Source organism: Podarcis vaucheri (assembly GCF_965113315.1).
Source record: "Podarcis vaucheri genome assembly, chromosome: 14".
Lineage (NCBI taxonomy): Eukaryota > Metazoa > Chordata > Lepidosauria > Squamata > Lacertidae > Podarcis > Podarcis vaucheri.
In genome coordinates this window covers 17,769,363-17,788,452 of record NC_138752.1, presented here as the reverse complement: position 1 = coordinate 17,788,452, position 19,090 = coordinate 17,769,363, and the positions used below count along the sequence as shown (strand labels likewise).

The 19,090-nt window shown below is 45.8% G+C and overlaps 2 protein-coding genes across 6 annotated transcripts in view; both read left to right on the top strand.

The window, feature by feature from the left end:
- CEMIP (cell migration inducing hyaluronidase 1) overlaps positions 1-19,090 on the top strand; it is a 167,059-nt gene that overhangs the window by 44,348 nt on the left and 103,621 nt on the right. The gene's annotated exons all lie outside the window — the stretch shown is intronic.
- The window catches only part of LOC309518260 (cell surface hyaluronidase CEMIP2-like), a 100,097-nt gene that overhangs the window by 66,855 nt on the left and 14,152 nt on the right, over positions 1-19,090 (top strand). For 2 of the 3 annotated variants that reach the window (XM_082198261.1, XM_082198262.1), the window contains 2 exons: positions 10,932-11,114; positions 14,450-14,672. In XM_082198261.1, the coding sequence (XP_082054387.1) occupies positions 10,932-11,114; positions 14,450-14,672 (406 nt within the window). Of the gene's footprint in view, positions 1-10,931; positions 11,115-14,449; positions 14,673-19,090 lie in introns of those variants that run through there. The other variant, XM_082198263.1, reaches the window with a different exon arrangement.

Below are 19,090 nucleotides of genomic sequence, written 5' to 3'. Positions count from 1 at the left end.
GGCCACTTATTGAAAGTCTTGAGAGCCCAATAAAGACGCCTGGGGCCCACTGGGCCTGATGTTCCCCATCTCTGGTTTAGCATTACATCTGAACCAGACCAGACTAGTATCTTGCCTCTTCCTCCACTCCAGGGGTGTGCTGGAGTTCACTGCTTTTCTTCCCTGATAAGTGAATATCTGCTGTAACTAGCACAAGCCATGTGATGTGGAGACACCATGGAAATGGAGCTTGATATATGGACTGTAAATGGACTTTGCACGTTTCATATCTAAAGTTCAAAGAAGCCATGGTTTCTCTCTGGAAAAGTTAGCAGCTCCTGCTTCTTAACTTGGGACGGAGAGAAGGCTGCAGATAATGTGGGCAGATCTGAGTGTCTGCCCCTATTGATTCTTATCTTAAACCCTCATAAGTTTTCTTCCCCCCCTCCTCCCGCAGTGTAATTGGCAGTGAAGTCAAGTGCAGTAAAGTTTGCAGGCTCATACTCTATCTTGAACCAACAATAGCAACATTAACCAGAGATCCTTGTAAGAAGCTTATCTGAGCTGCTTCACTGCAAGTCGGTTGAGATTAAAATTAACTGAGCAGAACAAAAGGCCAAAAAAGAGGCTGTAATTGGCTGTTCAGCCTAAAACTCCGGCCATATGAAGTGCTGGAATGTTTAACATAAGATTGGAAGGAATGCACATATTAAAATTCTTTGCTTAAGATTTATTGGCTTGGCCTCAGGAGGTGGGACTCCTCAGGGCGAGTTTGGCAAGGAGTGTAACCTAGAAATAGTGGCTGAGGCTGGAAAAGGAGATACAGGAACATAGGGAGCTGACCATTGGTCCATCTAGACAAGTGTTGTCTGCACTGAGTGGCAGCATCTGTCGAGGATGTTAGGCAGGGAATCTTTCTCAGATGCTGAGGATTGAACCTGCATACTACGTTGATGCTCTACCGCTCTTAAAGTAAAGGTAAAGGGACCCCTGACCATTAGGTCCAGTTGTGACCGACTCTGGGGTTGCGGTGCTCATCTCGCTTTATTGGCTGAGGGAGCCGGCGTACAGCTTCCGGGTCATGTGGCCAGCATGACCAAGCCGCTTCTGGCGAACCAGAGCAGCGCATGGAAACACCGTTTACCTTCCCACCGGAGCGGTACCTATTTATCTACTTGCACTTTGACGTGCTTTTGAACTGCTAGGTTGGCAGGAGCAGGGACTGAGCAACGGGAGCTCACCCTATCGCAGGGATTCGAACCACCGACCTTCTGATCAGCAAGTCCTAGGCTCTGTGGATTAACCCACAGCACCACCCGCGTCCCTCTTCTTGGGGTCCTGCTAAAAATGGCAGCCCCTTTTTCATCATCACTGGTCCCATCTGCACTATACATTTTAAAGCAGTATTATGCCACTTTAAACTGTCATGGCTTTCCCCCAAAGAATCCTGGGAACTGTGGTTTGTTATGGGTGCTGCCAATGGACCATTCATCCCACCCCAATAGCCAGCCACCATCTCATGCCCAATGAACATTCTCAGTCCTCAACTGACTGGTTTTTTTAGGCTGGACATTATGGGAAATAAAGGAGGAAGAAGAGAGGATGAAAATCCTTGAAGATCTAATGCAGACCTATGAATCATGGTCCGGCACAAGCCACCAGTTCAAATGTTGCCTTGGCCATGAACTTGCTAAGGTTGCGGTAGGACAGCTTATGAATCTCTCAGCCTCAACACCCCCCATTCAGTTTCCTAAGTGGGCTGATTGTGTTGGCATAGTGGTACCTCAGGTTAAGTACTTAATTCGTTCCGGAGGTCCATTCTTAACCTGAAACTGTTCTTAACCTGAAGCACCACTTTAGCTAATGGGGTCTCCTGCTGCTGCCACCCGCCGGTGCATAAGTTCTGTTCTCATCCTGAAGCAAAGTTCTTAACCCAAGGTACAATTTCTGGGTTGGCGGAGTCTGTAACCTGAAGCGTATGTAACCTGAAGCATATGTAACCAGAGGTACCACTGTATTCTAGTGCTGTGCAGAAATCTGCTCTCCAGTTTCTTGCAAGTGCTTTTTCCCCTCTGTGAAAGAAACTTCAATTTTCCTGCCTCATTCTCAGGGTGCTTGGGAGTTTCTTTATAATGTGGGTCAGTGTGCGGTTTTGAGATTATTTTATGGTTCAGAGATAAGGGATATATGTGTGTTTCTTTCCGGTAAAGATTTCTCCAGCACTCCGCAACCTTCCTAGCTGCCCACACTTCCTGACCTGGAAAAATCCCATGGGAGGCATTACCTCATGTTGTCTCCTCCTGGCTTTTGGTCTGAAGTATGGGAATCTGAGAGAACTGCAGAATGGAGCTGATTTGTAAAACGAAAGGACACTCTTGCAGACACCAATTCTCTCTTCTTGTTGATAGTGTCCCCTTTTTTAGGGTCAATTGCCGGAGAATGGTTTCGAGTGCATGGGAAATGCAGGGGGAATTTTTGGCACAGCACTTGGGAGTGTTTGAAGAGCTTTGAAGGCAACAGTAGCAAACAGAGGAGGCGAATTTCAGTTTTATAGACAGACACAGAAGTTTAGTTTTGCATGGGAGTGTAACTTGTTTCATTGAACCAGGGTAGGCTTTCCCAGTCTTGGGTCTCCAGCTGTTTTTTGACTACATTTCCCATCATTCCAGTCCACTGGTCCTGCTAGCTAGGGATGATGGGAGTTGTAGTCCAATAACAGCCGGAGACCCCAGTTTGGGAAACCCTGATGAGAATTTTGCATGTTCAGGGTGCACCAAGGCCATACTACAGGTCTCCAAAAGAAATCTCTGAGCAGATGATATGGGCCCAGGTAAGCAACTGGGAGCAGAGTGGGTAGCTGCTTGGTAGCTGCCATTTGAAGTGCTTCGGTGGGAAGGCAGGTGCTTAAATCAACCTCTGCCCACAGCTCGGGCCTGGCATTTGCTAGAAGAAGCTGTGGTCTGGGGCACGTTCTCCGAACTCATGCACATCTGCTGAATGCCTCAGTCTGCCTTTGCCAACGCTACTGCTTGCTCAGTCTTCATGAACATGTGTCCTACTCGCCTCTGTTGATCACACCCTCCTTTAAAAGTGTTATTCTTTCTTGCTCTCTAAGCTGTTAATCATGCAGTGATTAAATTCCTTGCCAGTGATGTGTTCCAGGGGGAAAGAGATGATAATAGACCAGGCTTGAACAAGCCTGCAGCAAACATGCCCGGCTCCTATAATTATTTTATTTCTCTCCACCCCGGCTCGTGAGCAATCATCTCTGTGTTTACAGTTGGTAGGGGAGGGGTAAATGAGGAGGAGGACGAGGATGGGAGGGCAGAAAAACCTCTTGGCAAGCTTAAGAACTATCAGCAGCTGAGTGCTTTGATGCGCTCTGCAATTAGGATTCCAATTAGTGTTTCAGCTGATGGTTCCACCTAAAATGACCTACACCAAAGTTCTTTCTGAAAGCCCTTTGCTTGGTCCCTTCTATTGTGGGCAGAATTAACAGACTTGCTTTTCCTAGCTGATGGGGAAGCAATGGCAAAGGATGCAACCTTTAGCAGTGGTGACACCCTATTGCTTAGGAACATAGGAAACTCCCTTATATACCAAGTCAGATCAGTGGTCCATTTAGCTCAGTAGAGAGAGACCTTAGACTTGGAGGTCAAATGCAGGCTTCCATGTCTGGCACTCAGGACTGACCCCTGGGCCCAGCCCCACTCCACACCCTCTTGAAGCGCTTTTGCAAGTGCTCTTGAACTCAATAATGTCTCTTGGTTTCCTGGAGGGATGTGGGGTGTTTATACTGTAGAAAGAAACCTCAGCATTCACATGGCTGCAGCATAGCCTACAGAAAAATGAGTCATGTTCTTTGCTCTGCCCATTTGGAAGGTTGCCCATGAAGAAAGACAGTCCTCTATGAATGTGAAAGTTACCTCATCTCTGGTCTTCACTGACCGGCTGCAGCTCTCAAGGGTTCTTGACCTGGGTCTCTCCTCTTCCTAACTGGAGAAGTCAGGGATTGGACCTGGAACCTTCTGCTTGCAAAGCATTGCTGAGCTACAGCTTTGTCAATCTTGGTTACAAACTAGGTCTTCGGGGTTGCAGTCTGTTGTATCGCCAACATGTGCCTATTGCATCTGTAATTGCCTATACAAAATTTGGACCCTTAGGGCTGATTCTCACATTTAATTGATATCTCAAAGTGAATCCTTCCCCTTTCACTTCTGGTAGTTTCCCCATTGGAGTGGGGATAGAGGTCAGTTTTGGAAAGGGCACATCAGCTGCTGATCTCCCTTATTGCCTCAAAATAATATACAGCGGTACCTCGGGTTAAGAACTTAATTCGTTCTGGTGGAGGTCCATTCTTAACCTGAAACTGTTCTTAACCTGAGGCACCACTTTAACTAATGGGGCCTCCCGCTGCCGTCGCATCACCAGAGTATGATTTCTGTTCTCATCCTGAAGCAAAGTTCTTAACCTGAGGTACTATTTCTAATGTCATTGGCTGGACTTTGAAGTAGTTGTCCAGATAGGATGAACTGGAGGGTCCTCAAATTCAGCAGGACCAGGTTACCAAATTTTGAAGTGAGTAAATAATTAGCCCAATTCCATCTGAAAAGCCACCACCACAAAACCATTAGGCAACTCTGTACCTATTCTCTCTGTGTAAATTCATTAGATTGGCATGACAGCCATTCCCAATCCCTTAGAACTTTCCCCACCTGAAAATTCTATGCACACTTTGTTAAACGGAATGCAGTGTGAGCTCCTGCCAAAAATCCGGACCTGATATTTTCCAGGATTCTCTCTAGAGAGGATCCTTCCTCTCTCAGGGAAAGAAATCCAAGTTCAACTGGTATGAAATCTTTAGAAGTCCATAGTATGGGGGACTTACCCAAGCATCATACCATAAGCAATTCTTGGTTCTCATACTGCTGTCAGCAAACCTCTGAGGAACCTATGGTTGGGTCTGTCTCCTTCTTAGGGATGCAGATGGACCAGTCTATTTCTGGTGCATGTTGATTTTACATGTATTCAATCCATTCCATCCCATTTTTGTATCAACTCGCCATTAAAAAACCCCTCACCAGATAGAGATTTGCATGATTTTAAACATATCTCCAGGGATGTGGGTGGTTCCCCAGAGTCAGTCACGACTGGACCTAATGGTCAGGGGTCCCTTTACCTTCCCTTTACAGGGGGAAAGGGATGTTCTAACAAGTCTCAGAACCTCTAGCAAACTGGACGAAACCTAAGTAGTGCAATACTGTAATTGGGAGGCAACCCTCAGACAGTAGACTGCATGAGGCATCCACAGCACTTCCAAAGGAAAACTTTACTACTACTACTACTACTACTACTACTAATAATAATAATAATAATATACTGGGAACTGGGCAAAAAATTGCCAACAATCAATAGGATTTATCCAGGAGTATGTGACAAGATTGCTGGGGTTTTCCCCCCTACTAGCTTCATTCCTACAACAGTCTGACTAATAGAAGGCTTTTCCCATCTCATTTCCATGGCCGAAAAAGCCTTACCACCAAGATGTCTGCCTGAATGGCAGCTGTTAAAGGCACATGAGCAAGGCCAGAAGTTTTTAAAGAAAGGTGGCAAACCCTATTAGTAATCAAAAGACAGATTGTCTGTTTAAGTTGATGGTGCGTCCACTGAAATGAAACTAAACTTAAGTAGAAATCAATCAAAGATAAGGAAATACATCTGTTTACTGTCTGTTCTAGCAATATGGTTCAGTCCACTTGACCATCAGGGTTTTATTTTCTTTGGCTTTTTATTATCAGAAATATATTTGCTTCTCTGCCTTCCATTCCAAATATTTGCCTTTGAAGAAGCAAGGCTGAATATTCATAGAATCATAGAGTTGGAAGAGACCACAAGGGCCATCGAGTCCAACCCCCTGCCAAGCAGTATTAACCACTGCAAAGTTACCAAATAGCACAGCAACATGAAACATCTCCAAAAGTGGTGTTAAACTTTAAAAAAATTCCAGTGACAAGAATTTCAACTCTACAGCTTCTGTCCCACCATCACTGCCATCCAACAATCCAAACAGTGTGCTTCAGATATTATATATATATATATAGAGAGAGAGAGAGAGAGAGAGCTCTGTTTACATCCTCCTGGTAATGATTGACAAGTTAGACCTAGTGGCTGTTTTGTGGTGTCTCTTTTTAATTGCAGTGTTGACATTTGCAGGGTTTGGCATGCCTGAGTGAAACACACACACACACCTGGTGTAATGCTAAAAAAACTGTATTTGGAAGGAAGCACAAAAAGGTTGTAATAGTCAAGAGCAGTGATGCTCAAGGATTTCATCATGGCATTTTAAAGCAAAGCAACCCAACCCAACTTCCCAAAGCAACTCATGAATTGGAACGCAGGTGTCCTTGAGTCCTTGCTTCAAAAACCGTGCCAAACATGCATAGGAAAAATATATGCATATTTCAGGATAAAAATCAAATACAAACAAAAATGTGCATTTTGTGAGAGGGAGATATGTTTAAGGTAAAGGTAAAGGGACCCCTGACCATTAGGTCCAGTTGTGACTGACTCTGGGGTTGCGGCGCTCATCTCGCTTTATTGGCCGAGGGAGCTGGCGTACAGCTTCCGGGTCATGTGGCCAGCATGACTAAGCCGCTTCTGGCGAACCAGAGCAGCATACGGAGACGCCGTTTACCTTCCCGCTGGAGCGGTACCTATTTATCTACTTGCACTTTGATGTGCTTTCGAACTGCTAGGTTGGCAGGAGCAGGGACCGAGCAACGGGAGCTCACCCAGTCGCAGGGAGTCAAACCGCCGACCTTCTGATCGGCAAGTCCTAGGCTCTGTGGTTTAACCCACAGCGCCACCCCCTGTACAGAGGTAGCTGCAATTCCCAAGTTCCTTGAGAATAGGGATGGATTGTTAAGCCACTCTGCGAATTGTAACTCTGTGACTAGGGGTCCCCTAACAACTCCCAGTCCTGATTTACTGGCCACCTCTGTTTTCAAACAAATGGAGGCAAACGAATATGAGTTTGGAAACACAAAGAGTATGAAACATGAATTTAGGTTGCATTAGCAGCAGGGGAAGCACCAGTCAGGCCTTCGTGATTTGTTTGATTCCTGGGTTTTCCATCATCCTGCATAGTAGGTCAACAGATCTATCATATTTTACAAGGGAGAAAGAATTAAGGACAAGTTGTTCTAGGCTTTGGAAACCAAATTCAGATTCATAGACCTTCTGTTGTCCATTGCAGCTTACATCAAACAGTGCCCTCTAGGTATTTGTTCATTTTTAAAAAAGCCATTTTGGTTGTGAATTTACTGCAAATGGAGAAATTTGCAGACGCAACTGCTCTGTTCTTTTCTTTCTTTTGGAAAATGACTCCATTCCATTCCATTCCCTTGTTGTTATAAGAAAGGCTTTTTTCCTAAGTTGCGTTATCTTAAGCTCACTGAGTTCCTGAAGCTAGGACTACCGTAACGTTCTCAAGTTCAGGGAATTTGGCAGTAGCTTTGCAGCATTACAACATTTTGGATGTTGCCATCCGAAGGAGAAGTGTTAAATAAAAATAGAATCTGTACAGAACGTGGAAGAGTGGGGTATAACAACAGCTGAGTGAAGAATCTGTGGACACAGTTCCCATTGCAATTATTACAAGCTGTTTGGCCAAAGTGAGTCAACTGACCGGGGGCAGGGGGTTTGATTTTGATGGGGACAGAAGAGGGGGGAGTGAGTTTGAAAATCCAGTTTGCTTTCAAGAGACTGTTTTTCATGACCAATTTTAGAAATAGTAAGTGGTGGTGTACAAAAAAGAAAGAAAGAAGAAGAAGCCCAAATATGCACAGAGAATGACCCCACAATAATGGATATTTTGGCAAAGAAAGTATAGGGTAGAGGTAAGACGACTTTGTGCTACATGTTGAGCAAATCATGCCCCCCTCCCTTTGTTTATTTGAATTCCGGCAGTCTCTTACTAAGATTTGCTGCTTTTCTTGCTGCTGTGGTGTTGTTGTTTTTAACAAAAATTAATACAAGGGAAGCTTGCAAAAGAGAGCATATTTTCCATTAGATGCAGCAATATTTCATCTAGTACGCAGAGACAGAGATGGTGACAAGGCCAGCTGTAGGTTTCAGGAAGCCCTCAGCAAAGCGCTCTCTGCTCCTGGTAGCTCTGAATGTAGTTGGGCAGGGTTGGTGGACAGTAGCAATATTGCAGCAGGTGCTAGTCAACTTGAAACTGTTTAAATGTTCCACGGTGTCTTGAAGCAGTGCTACGTACATTGGGAGCACTGTGGATAATTAAAAGTGGAGAAGCGCTGATCTTATACAGAAGGCCTCCGGGCTGGACAATGCTGGCACCACAACAGTTGCCCACAGATGCTGTGTGCTGATTCTGTGCCTGTCTGGTGTATTTCCCCCCCCCCAGTGATCTGATGGTTCCTGCACTGTATCTCGCCTCCATGGTCAGGGCCAGTAATGCTTCTGAATGCTAGCTGCTGGAAATCGCAGGCGGGGACAGCGCAATTATGCTTGGGTCCTGCTTTCAGTTTTTCATCTGATCCATCCACTGCAATTATTAAGTTTGCAGATGATACCATCATAATGGGTCTAATTACAGATGGAGATGAATCAGTGTATAGGGAGGAGGTTCAAACAGTCTCCACATGGTGCCTAGAGAACAACTTGCACCTAAATATCAGCAAGACAAAGGAGATGGTGTTGGACTTTCGGAGGAAGCGAGGGGAACTAGCCCTGTTGTATATCAGGAGAGCCAGTGTGGTGTAGTGGTTAAGAGCAGTGGACTCATAATCTGGTGAACCGGGTTTGATTCCCCGCTCCTCCACATGCAGCTGCTGGGTGACCTTGGGCCAGTCACACTTTCTGAAGCCTCTCAGCCCCACTCACCTCACAGAGTGTTTGTTGTGGGGGAGGAAGGGAAAGGAGAATGTTAGCCGCTTTGAGACTCCTTCGGGTAGTGATAAAAGCGGGATATCAAATCCAAATCGGGGGGGGGGCTGTGTGGAGAGAGTCTCTTCCTTTAAATTCCTGGGAGTTTACCTTAGTGAAGACCTCACTTGGAAAATCAATACAACCCAGGTGGTTAGGAAGGCCCAACAGAGACTCCATTTCCTCAGGGTCTTGCGAAAGAACAATGTCAAACAAAAATTGATTATCTCCTTCTATCGGGCCACAATAGAAAGTGTCCTTTCATACTGTATTACAGTGTTGTACGCTGGTTTGACAGCCATGGACAGGAAGGTAGTGGTGAATACAGCCCATGATATCATGCGCTGTCCCTGGAGTTCGCTAGATGACATCTGCAATTCAGGGCCATCATTACAGCAAGCTGTCGGTCTAAACCCAGCCACTCACAACGTTTTAAAAACATTTCCCCCAAAGTTGAAATAGGAGCACCAAAATAGGACCATATACCGAAAAATACAGATTCTCCAAAGAGACAATTGGTGAAACATACAAATTTTGGGAGAATAATGTATCATTAAGGCAAAACAACAGTGTGACATTTCCCTCTCTGTCTCTGTAAACCAGAATGCACATATAGCATCAGTGAGTCACAGTTTTTGAAAATGGAATATGGGTCAAGAAACTACCCAAGTGATCTTGGTTTGTGTTTTTTTAAAAAAAATATTGTGACCAGGCCATAACATGTTCTTTCTGGCAAGACTTCTTCAGGTTGCATGAATTCCAGGAAGACATTTGTTGGGAAGGTTTCACTGTTTTGAGTTTTCTCTGAGGTGTTTCCTTTAATAGCTTGGTTGTTGGCCCTGGCCTAATATAGGGTTTACACCTTGCTTGCCCGTGTAGCCATGGTGATGCTGAAACTAATACAGAGAGGATTAACAGGAGTGTAGGGCCTCAAGGTTGATCTTCTCTGTCTCTCCTTGTATGGCTGTCATCAGAAAGATGGCTGCCATTTTGGGAGACAGGAGTTTATATATGAATGAGGAAGGTGACGTTTGAAACCACTTGTGGCTTCGTGGTGAATTGAACTGAGGCCTATTTGAACGCTAACCGTGAAGAGTGCCATGACAAATTCACCATCGTACATTTTGTTCCAGTGTTTTGTGAGCTTTTATCCAAATCATGTGCCTTTTACTTAAACCACAGAGCTTTTCAGATGGTCCTAACAAGAGCAAAAAGGCTTATGGCACAATATTTTATGGATGACACCATGCCTGGTGAATTCTCCAAAACGATGTCCGTGTGCATAAAAAAAACCCCAGGAAAAAAATTATAAAACCGAACACTGCCTTTAAATGCCTGCTTGTACAAGAAATTATTAGCCATGTACCTGAACTACAGCAAGGAGGATACCTGTCTAATCTCAGTTGAATTCACCACATTATTGTTAACAACATGGGGGGCCCTCCCACCTGCCACCTTCTTTCATGGTAGGTGGAAGCTTAGGAACATAGGAAGCTGCCTTCTACTGCGTCAGACTGCCGCTCAGTATTGTCTACCCTGATGCCCAGCATTTCTTCAGGGTTTCAAGACAGGCTCCTCTCCCAGCTCTACCTGTATTCAAAGCAGATGATCTACCCCTGATCTAAGGCCTCTTCCCCAATGCTCCCAGACGCTCAGTTCTCATAACAAATCTATTTGCTCGTCACAATTTATGAGACGCCAGTCATTGCAAAGCAGTCCTGAGGCAACTGTCTGAGGCCTAATCCAGGCGCCTGAAGAACCAAAGGAGCCTTTTCCTTTCAGCTTCCCTGGATGTTCTGCCAGTCCAGTAATAATAACCAGCAGCAGATGTGAATCTTTCATGGCGTGCGAGAGAAAGGGCTGGGTTGGGGATTGCAAGGCACATTCATGGTCCACCCCAACCCCCCTTGAAGATAGATCTCTCAGCTTGGAGCCAGTTTCTTGAAAAATGAGAAAAGTTTTCTCTAGTGTACATGTTTAACCTTTTTTTCTTTTGCCACCAGGGGAGACTGGCTCCACGTTGCTTTGTGTTACCCAAAGGGAACAGCGTTCACTGTTGTGGGGGACATTTACCAGCGGCAGACAGGGAGAGCGCACAGCGTAATGCGCTACCAGGCAGCCTCATCCCACCATAGTGTGCTGAATGGGACCGATGAACGACTCTTTTATTTCGACAACACATCAGGGTGAGTGATCCTGTCTACCTGGACCATTTCCAGGTAGTGCTGCCAGTGAGTTGCCAAGACCTGTATTGCATGCACCTAATCCCTGTCATCTGAGAAAACATAAAGAAAAGAACATAAACTGCCTTATACTGAGTCAGCCTGTTGGTCCTCTCCATGGTTTCAGATATAATAATAGTAATAATAATTTATTATTTATACCCCGCCCATCTGGCTGGGCTTCCCCAGCCACTTTGGGGCGGCTTCCAGAAAAATATTAAAATACTGTAATCCATCAATCATTAAAAGCTTCCCTAAACAGGGCTGCCTTCAGATGTCTTCTAAAAGTCTGGTAGTTGTTGTTCTCTTTGACATCTGATGGGAGGGCGTTCCACAGGGCGGGTGCCACTGCTGAGAAGGCCCTCAGCCTGGTTCCCTGTAACTTGGCTTCTCGCACTGAGGGAAACGCCAGAAGGCCCTCGGTGCTGGACCTCAGTTGTCCGGGTAGAACGATGGGGGGTGGAGACGCTCCTTCATATAGCTCTGTCAGTCCTACCTGGAGTTGCCAGGGAACCTTTTGCATACACAGCACAAAAGTTCCACCCCTGAGCCATCGCCCTTCCCTAAAGAGCACAGATGTATCAGGTCAATCTCTAACAACAATGGGCCATGGTTCACAGGCAAACTTGTGTGCCCTATTGCCCCGCATCACTTTCAGGGGCCTGTGTGTCAGGAACTCCCGCATGGGTGGTCTTCTCCATTTGCATTGGTGGAGAATCTGTTGGTAGCCGAGAAATCCCTTCTATGCACTGAAAGCCCAGAGCAATCGACAGACTCAATATGCATGCATGCTCCTATTTTGTGTAGGCTGGGAGCTCATTCTTGTCCCTGCTAAAGTGTAATAGAAGACCGCGTTTTTCATATATATTTTAACTGTCTTAGTGATGGTGCATGCAATAAGGATTAGTACATGGGTAGGCAAACTAAGGCACGGGGGCCGGATCCGGCCCAACCACCTTCTAAATCTGGCCCGTGGATGGTCCGGGAATCAGCGTGTTTTTACATGAGTAGAATGTGTCCTTTTATTTAAAATGCATCTCTGGGTTATTTGTGGGGCATAGGAATTCTTTCTTTCTTTCTTTTTTCAAAATATAGTCCAGCCCCCACAAGGTCTGGGGGACAGTGGACCAGACCCCTGCTGAAAAAGGTTGCTGACCCCTAGTTATTCTGCTAATAAGCCTGTAGTAGCTCTGGGCTAGCATAGGACATCCCGGGACACGGGTGGCGCTGTTTGTAAAACCTCAGTGCCTAGGACTTGCCGATCGCATGGTTGGCGGTTCGAATCCCCGTGGTGGGGTGAGCTCCCGTCGTTCGGTCCCAGCTCCTGCCCACCTAGCAGTTCAAAAGCACCCCTAAGTGCAAGTAGATAAATAGGTACCGCTTTCTAGCGGGAAGGTAAACGGCGTTTCCGTGTGCTGCGCTGGTGCTGGCTCGCCAGAGCAGCTTCGTCATGCTGGCCACGTGACCCGGAAGTGTCTCCGGACAGCGCTGGCCCCCAGCCTCTTAAGTGAGATGGGCGCACAACCCTAGAGTCGGACACGACTGGCCCGTACGGGCAGGGGTACCTTTACTTTAGCATAGGACACACTAAGGTGGCTTATGCCAACTCAGACCATTGGTCTGCCTGCCTCAATATTGTCCACACATAGGCTGCCAAACAGGGATTTCTTCCATGCCTATCTGGAGATGCTATGTAAGCATAGCATGTGATGTACCACAGAGTTACTGTGCTTTCCGCACGGCCCCAGTGCTATCATGGCCTATGTGCTGCACATGTGTTTATTTATGTGTCCCCAAGCTCAGCTATGAACTTTTGGTGCTTCTCTGGTATCAATAAAAAAGACGCTTACTAATAATAGTAACAGCTACATATGTTTTGTCCACAGTATAAACCACATGCTTGTAGTTAAATTTTTATTTTTAAGCCCACTGTGACTGGAGGGGAGACAATAGAATCATCTGCTGAAGTAGGGTTTGGGGTTTTTTTAAAAGGGCAAATGTACACCGTGTTCAAAAATGTATTTTCTGCATCTGCATTGCTTCACTCTGACCACGGAGGCTGCGTTCGATTTATGAATGCCGAGTTAAAAATAGAACCTTGAGTTCTATGTTTAGACACAACACCATTGACCCATCAAGGCTTGGAGTGCATTGCATGTCCCAGATCAGAAAGGACTCTCTTGTACCTGCGCCTTTCACAATGAGAATTGGGAAAGTCTTGTTTTTGCCTAGTCCTTCCTTGTAGAACTGTATGTCGCGTTATCCCAAATTATGTAAACTTGTTGTTTACCAGCGTGTGGATTTTACTACTTGCAGTTATTTATGAGGACGTGTCATCTGTTGTCCTTAAGAGCTCAGCACATGGATTTGATTATTATTTTTATTTATTTTGGCTGTGATCTGAATGGAATCCCAGGGTTCAGCAAGTTTACTAAGTAGCAGCAAATTGCGGCTGGTTTTTTTTTAGGTTAACAGAACCAGGTGAGATATTTTTTTGTACCTTATGTTGAGAGTGAATCTTCCTTTCACTTTTTTCAGGTACATCTTAATGCATGATAATAACCGATAACACTATTAATTGCTTTAAATCAATAATTGATATTTTTTAAAAGAGTATTAAATTATCATTATCATTATTATCTTACTCATCCTTCACCAAAAGGTCTCATGGCAGGTTATAGCACATAAAAACAAAATGCAAACCCCAATCATAATCCCCAAATCAGTCACCCATACAACACTTTACAGCAAGGACACTGAAATCTATTCTTCGATTTTTAAGGGTCGAGATAAAGAGGTGCATCTTCAGCAGCCAGGAGGTGAAAAGAGGTGGTGCCAGGTGTCTCTCTATGAGGAGGGAGTGCCACATTTTTGGAGCCATCACCGAGAAGGCCCTGGCATAAACTACTGTGTGCTCTGCCCTTGAACCTGAATTTACTGCTGATCTTAATCCCTAGGCTGGTCTATAGGGAAGGAAGCTTCCTCCTATGTATTGCTAAGAGGAGGAGTTTCAAACTGGAAAGTCTCTGGGTTTTAATTTTTCTTCTACCATGAGCTCACTAAGGGTGAAGCCTAGGTTTAAGATGATGCAGCAAACCAGATTCAGGTTTGTTTTGTCTACACTGAGTCAGCCACAGGAGTGGAGGAGGAGTGCTGCAGGAACTCTCTGAGTTGCATGCAACAGCACACTGCTGCTCATTCACACTAAACCGTAGCTTTGCTTTAAACTATGGTTTAGTGTGATGTGTGAACTTGACTAGCAACTGTGGCTCAATTTGTCATGCTCTTCATATTAATAGGTATCTCTTTGTCCAACTTCAAGCACATGAAATTCGGAAGGGCCACAGCTACTGCTCTCAACGCGGCTGCGAACGCCTTAAGATAACAGCCTCGATGCCCGCGGAACGTCCCTGGAGTTGTGCTCCTAATCCCTTTTTGGAAAAAGACATTGGAAGGAAAGCTTCACAGCCCACAAGAATTCAGCGCCAGGCTGTGCCTTGCAACCAATGTGGGGCTCCTTGGGTACAGTATAGAGTTCTTCTTTCATTGGGTGAATTGGGACAAGGATAGGTGTTCTATGGGAACTCTTGGGGAGAGGTCCCTTGCTCCCATTGTCCCTCCCTCACATTGAGGCCCATTCTGACCAGAATGCCTGGTTCTTAAGCTGGGGCCTCAGTATAGCAGTCTAGTACAGTCATACCTCATGTTACTTCAGGTTACGTCCTGCGGCAACCCGGAAATACCAGAAAGGTTTTGCCGCTTCTGTAGGACACAGGGTCTCCTATACAGCGGTACCTCCGGTTGCGAACGGGATCCGTTCCGGAGGCCCGTTCGCAACATGAAGAGTGCAACCCACAGCGGCATGTCTGCACACGCGCGGGTTGCGATTTGCCACTTCTTCGTTTCGTCGCTCATGCACGCACAGTGCACAAAATGATGTCACGTGCATGCATAGAAGTGGCGAATCGCAACCCGCGCGTGTGCAGACATGCCACTGCGGATTGCGCTCTTTACATGTTGCGAACGGGCCTCCGGAACGGATCCCGTTTGCAACCAGAGGTACCACTGTATAGGGGACCCTGTGTCCTACTTTAGAGAACAGTCTTCCATAGTAAGGGCTGACCAATCCCAAGTCCTGGTTCAAGATGCAAAACCAGTAAAAGGGAGGGGAGGGTAAGTTTTCCTTCGAGACTTAGCAGCACTTGAACTGAGCAGACAGTAACCAAAGGCTACTGAAGCGGTTTGAAGTAAAATAAGATAAGATGCAAAAGAGGACTGAATCAGTAAAGAAAAAGCCATAAAACCATTTCTACAATTGTTTAACTTTTGTTTGTTTTTTCAGTAGCAGCCTTCTTAAGCAAACGTCTTCAATAGCAGCCTAAATGTCAAAATACGAGGTGCTTGTCTAATTTTAGTTGGTAACTGATTCCAGAGGGTTGGAGGTGCAACACTAAAAGCCTGGCATCTAGTACGTGCCAAGGACACTTTTGGGGCATGTGTCACCCTTAGCAGTACCCCAACTGTGGAGTGCAGGGATATGTTGTCCAATGCCACTCTCCTGGGCTCCAATCCCTGTAATTTCATCCAGAATATGACTGAAAGGTGTTTTTTTTAAAATAATTTCTAGAATAGTTGTGCAAACTATACTTTCCTTTCTCTATTGTACATGGGTAATTTCCCTTTGTTGTAGCCAGACAACAGCCCATGAGAATTGTATTTTATACAGAAGAATTGCAAATGCATCCTAAATATATAATCTGTGGAGAATACCTTGCTTGCAAGCTCTTAGCAAATGTAATTAAAATTCCTTTGGAAACTTGAGTCCCAGGCAATTAACAGTTCTTCTGATTCAATAATGCAGTACAGCTAATCTCCTCATGCTAATCCGAGCAAGCTCCTGTTATTCCTAGAACCTTTTATTTATTGAACTAAATTTACAAGAAATAATTGGAACTGTCAGTTAAAAACATTTTACAATAATAAAAATTAACTGTAAAAAAAAGATTAAATCACTTCAACATCTATGTAGATAGGCCTAGAATCATAGAATCATAGAGTTGGAAGAGACCACAAGGGCCATCGAGTCCAACCCCCTGCCAAGCAGGAAACTGCCTGAACAAAATTATTTTAAGCAGGTTTTGAACATGCATAATGAAGACGTCTTCCCGGTGTCATTAGGAAGAGGGTTCCAAAGTGTAGATGCTGCCACCCTTTAAAAAAAATTAATTTCTTACAAGTGCAGGACAAGTAATATATGGCACCTGTAAGAGTGCCAGCTCCACATATCAAAGAAGTCAAGTGAGCTCATAAGAGGGTCAGGCAATCCTGCAAGTAATTGTATTTACAGTTATCACTCCGAGTTGACAAATTGTTAAAAGATTGTTCTCTCCTCCCTGCACCTTACACTTGTGAAAACAACCTAAGGTGGTAATTACAGAATATCATTCTTGTACTCATCCTTAGCTTGCTACAATCATCAGAGATATTTCTTAGCCTTTCTGCTTTTGTCATTTTCTCCCCCGTCCCGTCTCAGAGTTCGTTGCTTGAAAGGCAGGATCTCCCATTGCTATGGCAGACTGAAGATTATCCAGAGTCAAACTGATCCTTGGGTTTCCCTTTCCTCGCCTTGTGCTGAGGCCTTTTCCGTAAGCCCTATTAGCTAGAGACATGGTGTTTTGGGGTGTTGATCCAGTGGTCTCCTTTGTGTACCCCGTGACCCTCGGCCTGATTTCAAAAAGCTCTCTGCAAGTGATCAGTTCAGACCTCTGGGTGGGGTGGAAAGGGGCTTGAGGCAGAAAAAGAAACAGCAGGCTTTGTCTGTGTACACACTATGCCTTGAAAGAACATCCTTTCCTCAAAGAATTCTGGGCACTGGAGTTTAAGGCTTGCTGGGAACACTGGCGGAGGAAGAGGAGTGCGGGGGGAGTTTGCCGCCCCCCGGCAGCGCAACCCCTGTGGGGTGCCGTCACGGCTGCCCCCCCACCCGCACTGGGTGCCACACCCCCGCAGGCGGCGCACCATGCCCCCAGGATGCGCGCCAGACCCGCCCTCGCCTGCTCTCTGACCCCTGGTTCCGGAGCATGAAGCCCCTGGTTTCTGAGCATTCCCACTGGCTGGGAATTGTAACCCCTCTCTGTGGGGCAAATAGCAGTACCCAGAATTCTTTGAGGGAGAGAATGTGCTTCCAGTGTGCTCTAATGGTATAGTTGTGTATGCAGCCAGAGAGAGAGAAGCTGGGCTCAGCCCTGTCTGTGGTTGGCATTCGACCCCTGACGGATCACCCTTGAAGGAATGCCGCCCGTGAGAGAAAAACGGCGCACCCCCCCCTGCCCTACAGGGAAACAGTGTGCTCTGCGGCTGCCATGAGTGTCCCAAATTGCAGTTGCACAAAATTGCTACTCTTAAACCATCTGCAGAAGGATGTACCCTCTGACTTCATTTTTAGGAATATAATTGCTACGTTGGGTCATTTGAAAGGCCTAGTGTTGTGCCTCCTATGCAGATATTTGTGGAGGGGGAGTTGCATGAGGGAGCCACAACCAATGCCCGTATTGGCCTGCCCCCGACACACTGTGGATCCCGTGCATATCCTGGAATGAGTCCCTAGAGCTTGCTGACAAATTTTCCAGTCTGTACAGGAGTCTGTAAACTTGGTTCCTCCATATGTGACAGAGTAGAAATGCAGATACTGTCATATGTGTGGTATAACTATTGTGCAGAGGCAACCGGTTCATAAAACCAGTGCCTCTATGTGATCCTTTGCTTGGTTGCAAGCATTTTGGGGGTGGGTGGGGCTGTTCTGTTATACACACACCCCTGCAGGCTGTTGCATGTGGTCTGCCAACCTTTTGAACCGAGCTGTTTTCTCTTGAAGTCTCCCAGCAACTGTGAATGAGGTCGTCACCCTGACCACAGGCATTCCATCCCATGTACTAATAGCAAATGCATTTTCTCTCGGCGCGGATCCTCTTGTAGCCAAAATGGCATACAGGAGGGGGAGGTATCCACAGGCTTCGGGGGAGCCCCAAAGGATTTGCAGAAGCACAAAAAGATAAAAATGCTGAGGAGGGAGAACCCTCAAATAGGGGTAAAGAGGACTGAGCGTGCTCAAGTGCATTGACGGTTGAGGGGGGCGCAGCAGATACAAAACAAGGGGGAGAGAATAGGATGGAGCATCTTGGGAAAGTCCATGATTGTCTGGACCCCTGAACAGGAATATGGTGGATGCTAAGGTTGCGAACGTGATCCGTGCAGGATGCACGTTCACAACCAGCAGCGATGCGTTTGCGCATGCGCAGGTTGCAATTTGGCACTTCTGCACATGCGCAATGCATGATTTAGCGCTTCTGCACATGTGCGACAGGTGAAACCTGGAAGTAACCTGTTCTGGTACTTCCGGGTTTCGGCAGGTCCATAACCCGAAAAAACGCGATTTGAAGTGTCTGTAACCCGAGGTATGACTGTCCTCCACAGTGTGCCATTTTGCTGCAGGTTGACCTCCAAGGGCTGTATCTTGAGCTGAGTACACACCATGCATGTAAACCACACTTAAAGCACATTTAAAGAACACCCTATCCTGCTCCCAAGAATTCTGAGAGCTGTAGTTTAAGGGTGATGGGCATTGTAGCTCTGTGAGGGAGAATTCTTTGGGTCAAGTCATGTGCACACTTGGAAGTATTTTATTTTATTTTTGCAGCTAGGCCTGTGTTCAGCCTTTTCTAAAGTAGCCATTCGCAGTTCTCCACTGCTTTAAATGGTTTTCATATTACCGCACACCGCCTTAATATTTTACAAGAGGAACAGCACATAAGCACTTTCATTCAAAAATAAAACAATTTGTTTCCAGCTGTTGGCCGCTGAGGGAGTTACTCTCCCTGAAATTTGTCTGTCTCTCAGGCTCAAGGTAGCTTTCAGCGGTCTTGATTTATCTCAGTCTTTGC